Source organism: Sinocyclocheilus rhinocerous, unplaced genomic scaffold (genome assembly GCF_001515625.1).
Source record: "Sinocyclocheilus rhinocerous isolate Xijiao unplaced genomic scaffold, SAMN03320098_v1.1 scaffold877, whole genome shotgun sequence".
Classification (NCBI taxonomy): Eukaryota; Metazoa; Chordata; class Actinopteri; order Cypriniformes; family Cyprinidae; genus Sinocyclocheilus; species Sinocyclocheilus rhinocerous.
The window spans coordinates 315,536-323,390 of NW_015662177.1; the positions used below are offsets into that span (position 1 = coordinate 315,536).

The 7,855-nt window shown below is 35.1% G+C and overlaps 1 protein-coding gene across 2 annotated transcripts in view; it reads left to right on the forward strand.

Annotated features, from left to right (window-relative positions):
• The window catches only part of LOC107727937 (calcium-binding protein 8), a 54,540-nt gene that overhangs the window by 13,229 nt on the left and 33,456 nt on the right, over positions 1-7,855 (forward strand). For both annotated transcript variants that reach the window (XM_016537985.1, XM_016537984.1), the window contains exons 3-4: positions 1,344-1,487; positions 4,596-4,708. In XM_016537985.1, coding sequence (XP_016393471.1) covers positions 1,344-1,487; positions 4,596-4,708 — 257 coding nt within the window. The remainder of the gene's footprint in view (positions 1-1,343; positions 1,488-4,595; positions 4,709-7,855) is intronic.

The following is a 7,855-nucleotide window of genomic DNA, read 5'->3' on the forward strand; positions in this document are numbered from 1 at the left end:
TATTCAAAAATTGTCTTTCTTAAGAAGAAAATGGGCATTTATTCTCCTTATTGGAGATTTTTCTACTCTAGATAGTTTAATGATTGCTATAATTATTTGTTATATATTGATTTTTTTAGTTTGTTTTTTAAATTCTTAACAGTTATTAATTTTATTTTTAAAATTACTTTTTATCTCATCAAATGTATAATTGAATAAATGACCCTGGCAAAAAATTTGTACCTGAAATTAAAATGGAAATCTGCCCCAGAATTCTCTATAAAATTATGTTAAAAATTCATTAGTCTAAAAACGACTGGAAATATCATGGAACAATTATGGGAATTCAATTTTAAATTTTAGGAACCCTAATTTAGTGTTTAAATCAGCTGTTCAATGGCTTGCAAAAATATTATTATTATAATAGAAGAAAAAATAACAGTAGCCTGTCAGTCACACTGTCCAGGATATGTCAAAAAAGAAAAGGCAAACTAATTGTTATTAATTTAGCAGTTAATATTTAAAATAAATAAATAAAAAAAATAATATATTATTTTTAAAATCGCTTTTTCTCTTATCAAATGTGTAATTGAATGTATGACCCTGACAACAGCATAACTTGTTGCTGTGATAATGTGCCGTCTTATAGGGATAGTTCACCTTCAGTTGCTGGTCCTCATTGACTTCCATAGAATGGAAAAAAAAACACTATGCAAGTCAGTGGGGACCAGCAACTGAAGGTGAACTATCCCTTTAAGTCTTGATTTAGATGGATAAGAATAGTACAGCATGTTGTCAAAGCTTTTGTTTCCTGTGTGTTAATTCCCAGGTTGCTTGACTTCAACTGGCATTATACGTAGGCAAAATTACCCAATGTACTGCGGTGTGCTCGAGCATGCAGCACAACCGTTGTGCTCTTCAGAGATGTGACTCTCAAGCTCTATTTTAAAACACCAATCCTTTGCTGCCACAAGTTTTCTCCTCACAGAAGAATCGTTTATAAAATATGCATTTGATGGAGCCAACTCCTCGTCTCCACTGTTTGAGATGTATATGCATTTCAGAGGCAGAGTCCTCCTCTGTAGAGCAGATATAAAAAGAAAAAGCCTGACCTTAAGTTGTGTTTTTGTGGCTGGTTAAAATTCAGACTGTTTTCAGTAGTAAAATGAACAGTAAATTAAGAATCTGACAAGCATTTTGAGAAAAGAAACAGCGCAGCAGTGTGTGTCGCCACTGGTGTAATAGCAGGTGCAGAGAAGGTGGCAAATCACTGCAATCATTGCTCAGTGGAGGACGACCAGTGAGATGTCTTATGACGGGAAGCCACCTGAGGTGTTGAGTCGCACACTTGTTTGTCTTGGCAGAGATCCGGGAGGCGTTCAGGGTCCTGGATCGGGATGGCAATGGGTTCATCTCCAAGCAGGAGCTTGGCATGGCCATGCGCTCACTAGGGTACATGCCCAGTGAAGTGGAGCTGGCAATCATCATGCAGAGATTGGACATGGATGGTGAGTTCCTCTACTCACCAACACACACATTTGCATTCCTGTCATTAGTGGTAATTGTCATTGATGTCTATTGGTTTTATACAGCAATAATGATATTTTCTATCCTCTAACCTTATATCTCAAGGATAATATTTAGCATGCATATTTATTTAGCTGTTTTCCCACTGAGAAATGTTACTCTCAGTTCATTCAAAGTAGAGTAAAAAAGTAATAATGTGAAATATTATTACAATTTAAAATAACTGTTTTCTATTTGAATATATTTTAAAATGTAATTTATTCCTGTGACGCAAAGCTGAATTTTCAGCATCATTACTCCAGTCTTCAGTGTCACATGATCCTTCAGAAATCATTCTAATATACTTTTCTAATATGCTTTAATGCTCAAGAAACATTTCTTATTATTATCATCACAACAGTTGCGCTGCTTCATATTTTTGTGGAAACCATGATATAATTTAAGCATTTCCTTGATGAATAGAAAGTTCAAAAGAACAGCATTTGTTTTGAAATAGGAACATTTGTAACATTGTAAATGTCTTTACTGTCACTTTTGATCAATTTAAGCGTCCTTACTGAATAAATGTATTAATTTCTTTCAGAAGAACCTAATGTTTTCAATTATATTATTATTTATATTTTAATAGTAATTATATTTAGAAATACTTTAAAAACACATATAATTTATTTAGCTTTTTTCTTGGTTATGTGTGGGAATATAACCCAAATGTGAAGAATTTTTTATGTTTGATCTGACAATTTCATTGAGTTGGACAGGAGCATTTATTTGTGTGTGATGCTCTGATTGTAACTCATATTCATAAAGATTCAGCTACTATATGAAAGTCTGTCGATTGCAGACACTGCTGGGTTTTTATTCTCAAAGCAATTTGCTTCAGTTTCATCTCCTCTAAGCCAGCAGAACTAATCAACAGGCTTTCAGGCCTGACATATTTTGCAGTAAATCTGTAGAGAAGACTCTTTTTTTTGTACGAGGAGTTTTAGTGGAAATGAATTAATAAAGCAGTAATGTTTTCCTGCTTCATTACCATATGGTCATAAAACAGTAACTGGACATTACCTTTGATTTCAGGCTGTTCACTTTAGATTAGGGGCCCCACATTAATTTTCTATGACAGCTAAATTCTGTTTTAATAAAATTTTCATCACATTTTTAAAGTTTTTTTTTTTTAGCAAGGGCTTTTGCCTAGTCGTCTGAGGACGTTTTGTCATGATCAGAGAACTAGACTCTTTTACTTTGAACCTAAAGCCATAAATCTATAATATGAAACAGCATGAGCATGAACATTAGTGATAGATTTACTGTTTGAGAGTTTGTTGAATAAAATAAAATGCATGCCCTCTTGGTTATGAATACAAAGAAACATATTTTTTGTCATAAAGTAAATGGCTAAAGCTATTTGTGCTAAAATATTTTTAAAAAATATTCATATTCCAATTTTCCAGAACATTGTTGGATTATTGAGCTTTTAGCTGTAATTTAGGTGTAAACATAATAAATACTAATCATTATGATTATGATTTAAGGGATAGTTCACCCAAAAATGAAAATTATGTCCTCATACATTCACCAAACAAACCAACATTCTTTGAAATATCTTCTTTTGTGTTCAACAGCTGAAAGAAACTCATACAGGTTTGGAACAACTTGGAGTGTGATTCAGTTATGATAGGGTTTTCATTTTTGGATGAACTATCTCTTTAAGAATGAACAATCCTTTATTTTTGAAGGGGAAATATCACAACATAACAGGAGAGAATAGAAAATGCAGAGACAAAAATTGTTACACTGCTGCCTGATATCAAAGTATTTTACTTTCCCTTATTGTTATTAAGGTTTTGACCTTCTTTACTATTCAAACGGCTGCTTATGAAGTTCATTAGATAGTGTGATGGACTGTCATTTAAAATTAAATAATAAAAACTGAATGACTCTAATTGACCTTCATCACTGTCAGCACATATGTACATTCAAGAGCCATGATCCCTGGCCATAGTCATCTGCTGTGGGCCGAACTGCCAAATAACAGATGAATTTGGCCAGCAGATATAATCGGATGTGCAGAAGCGCTTGATGATCCACATCAATGTTCAGAGTTCAGCTGAAGTTTGTCACATCTTCAGGAGCGCTACACTGTCTGAGGAAGCCAATAAGTAGTTTTGCAAGCACAGGTCGCACTCATTCATGCACTTTTTGTAAGCACTGTTTATTTTTATACTGATTGCTCAGAACAGCTGACGTGTTAGTGTGTTTAACTGTGATGTGTGCTATCATTACTCTCTTAAAGGTGAAGTGAGTGTGTTTCAATGTTAAAATACTTCATCATATCCCAGTGTGGCTCTGTGGTGTTTTCAACAGTCTGACATGTTCATTTCAGACCAATGATTGAGTCTTCCTGTTTGGCCAACGCTATCTCATGACCAATTCATACGTATTTTATGAGGAGGGGGCTAAGTCATACGACCTCACTCATATGATTTTGTATGATTTCTGTGAGGGGTAGGTTTAGGGGTGGTCTTTCGGACGAATTCCTACGAATTTACCACCTCGTAGAATACTAGAATATTAGGAGGCTAATTCGTATGACCTCACTCGTACGAATTCATACAAGTGAGGTCATACGAATTAGCCTCCTAATAAATTGTGAATTGCTGTGAGATTGGGTTTCAACGAACAGCGTAAGATCGGCAGTAAAGGTGTTTAGCATTCATTTTTGTAAATAATTAATACTGATGCTTGTTAAATCAATGATATTAATGATAAAATGACCATATGTCCACTTTTTCACGTACATGTCCTGGTAGATTTCTAAATTGCCTAAAATGTCTGTTTTGGCTTTGTTTTCCGATTGTTTTCATGCTTGCTGAAGGTAATAACTGTATAGTAGTTTGGCCAATAGTGTGCAGGTGTTGTACATAATCGACCAATCATGCCGTGCGAGAAGGTGGGATCTACAATTCTGCCTCTAGTGGCTCAGATATGATACACCTCACCTTTAATGCCTCCAGTCATAAAATGATGCCCTTAATTTCAAATCTAGCTTTTGGGATTTGCGAGCGGGATTCTGACTTTAATTTGTTTTTCAGGTGATGGACAGGTGGACTTTGATGAGTTCATGACGATACTCGGACCGAAGCTCCTGTCCTCTGAAACACGGGAAGGTTTCCTTGGAAACACAATCGACAGCATATTCTGGCAGGTAAGACGCAGTGGAGGACAATTTACCGGTGGCTGTGCAGGACTCAACTTCAAAGGGTTTTAAATTTGCAATATTATATAAGCCTTTTTATTGGTATGATGCTTGTTTTTCTGAATAACAGGAATGAGAGGCATCGTTGAGGGTCTGAACGGTGGTGCATTGTCTGGATAATGTTACAGTAGTGACATTTGTGTGTTGATTGTGGTTTTCTGGAATGGTATTCAGCTGATTTGATTTGGGTGATAGCAGTGTTTGGCTTTGAGGATCCCTGTGGGTTTAGTGTAGTCTCAGGATTGTGATGGAGTGCTGTGTGGTGATTTTGGAAAAGATGAAGCAGAGCCCATGCCAGCCCCACTTGGCTGAGACAGGTGCTCATGACCTTGGCTGGCACCGTCGGAGTTTGACAACTCAATATTTACAGAGGCCAGATCGCTCACTCTTTGAATGATCAGGGAGATATGTAATAGACATTACTCTAACCCTGACTTTTTATAAACTGTAATAAATGTCTGCATAAAGTAACGTGACAGGCACCTTTTAGTTATATTTTACCAAAACATTAAATAGCCACAAACACCTCCATAGCAGCAACTGCATCTGCACTGTGAAATTATTTGATATAACATTTAAAAAATGCTGCTGATTTATGTAGCTAATCAGAATCATTGAAATTATTGCATATCCTATGATTGAAAAGTTTTTTTTAATGTTTTTAAGAATGTTAACATTTGAATGTTTTTGAAAGAATCATTGAATGTCTCTTATGATATACTGTTTTTAATTAATACAGCATTAGAGAATGCTGTATTTATTCAAAACAGTAATAGCATGAAATATTATTACAATTTAAAATAACACTTTTCTATTTGAATATATTTAAAAATGTAATTTATTCCTGTGAAGGCAAAGCTGAATTTTCAGCAGTCATTACTCCAGTGTTCAGTGTCACATGATCCTGCAGAAATCATTTTAATATGCTGATTTGATGCTCAAGAAACTTTCTTATTATTATCAGTTGAAAACAGTTGTTGGGTCACTATGTTGGGTATTCAGAACCCCTCTTGACCAAAAACACTGTTATATGACCACATGCTGAATGCCTGGCAATAAACTTGTTTTTCAGGTTTCCACACTGCCTGCTGTTATTATAGAGATAAATGTGTGAAATATGACTTTATATATTTGTATATACCTTTATAGCTTTGAAATATATAAAATACTTTGAGTTCATGAAATACCAAAAGTGTTTAAGTACACAAAAATGCTGATTAGTTATATATTATATAGCTAAAATATCTTACAGAATCAAAATTGTAGTATTATTTTCTGTACTATTATAGTATTTATTAATATTTTGAATTAGCTTTTTATATAATTTTTTATATATTCAGTTTTTAATTTAAGTTTTAATACTTTTTGTGAATTTGTCATTTTATTATTATTATTTTTTTTTTTCTTTTTTCTATTTAACTTTAATAAATTTAAGTTTTAATTTGAATAATTTTAGTACTTCAGCTTTGGTTCCAGATTTCTAATATTTTATTTCAGCTTTATTTCAATTCATGAAAATGAATCATTTTTAATACTTGCATTTAAGGTGAAAGGACTCTAGCTGCTTTCATATATTACAGGATTAAACCAGAAAAACTGTTAGCGTACACTCAGTGTGATGACTCCTTTCACTGCTAATTTAAGTGATATGTGTCCTTTTGTTGTTTTTAGACATGGAGCGTTTGATCTTGTGTTGTTATCTGTCTAAATTAATCTAGTCACAAGAGTGGCTCATTCCCCCTGTGAGGGGAAAGCATCATTGAGACGGCCCCATCTATCATCTGCGTGTGAAGTAGGATGAATCAACCTTCCCATTATGAAGGACGTTTTTCCTGTTATATATCCAGTTCCAGCCAGTGCTGGTAGAGAGTCACTTCCTGTGTGCCTTCACTATTCCTGGTGTATGTCAGCAGAGGACGGGACAGTTCCCCGCAGCAGTGCTCCTCACATGATTTTGCTTTAGGACCAACATTTGACATTGGAAAAGCGGTGACTAAAATATATAGGAATTGTTTGTGTCTACCTATGAATTCTATATGAACTGTTAAACTACTGTTAAAAAAAATTCTTATTCAGCAAGGATGCATTAAATTGATCTAAATTGACAGTCAAGACATTTATAATGTTACAAAAGATTTCAATCCAGCTTTGGTGAGCATAAGAGACTTCTTTCAAAAACATTTAAAAATCTTACCAACTCCAAACTTTTGAATGGTAATGTATATATATATATATATATATATATATATATAGATAGATAGATAGAAAGAAAAAACTGTCATCTTAGATTTGCATGATAATATGATTAGCTGCATGTTATTTGCATTTAGAATAGTCCCCCCCCCCAGATATGTGGTTTGTTTTGGGGTTATGACCCACCAGCTGAGATCCAGAGCTGCGCCCTACCTGTGGTGTTCCTCTGAAACATGACAACAGAGGTTATCTTGAAATATTCTGCTGCTGTCAGAGCTTTAATTATATTTTATTAATCATTCCCCAGACTTCATAGAGGACTCTGTTCTAAAGTATTTATTTTCCACCGTACTGTTGCGTCAGGCTTATTCCATCAGTGTTACATCGCTTCAGCGTTCTCATGTACCCAGAGTGGTTCTCCAGTTAAAGCTGGGTCATACTTTACTTACTGGTGGACAAGGACATTCACTTTTTTCTCCTTCAACCACTATGTGCTCAGTTTTGCTGTGTGCTTTGGGTCATTGTCATGTTGTCATGTCAACTTTCTGGCAGAGGGCAGCAGATTTTCCTCAAGAATTTGACGATATTTTGCCTCATCCATATTTCCTTCTATCCTGAAAAGTGCTCCAGTCCCTGCTGCAGAGAAACACCCCCATAACAGGATATTATTTTTTCTTGCAACCCTCCCATACACAGGGGAGCGTTCCAGGCCCCCTCTCCTTCGTCAGACACTTGGAATCGTCCTAACCGCCTGACTTGTGCCTGTCCACAACTTTCTCCCGGAGATCTTTTGACAGTGCCTTGCCACCCATAGTTGATTGTTTGCTTCAGTTGCACTACCAAGGACTGAAATGCTCCAGGAAAACTCTTTTCATGCTGAGCTAATCAAAATGACCACAGCTG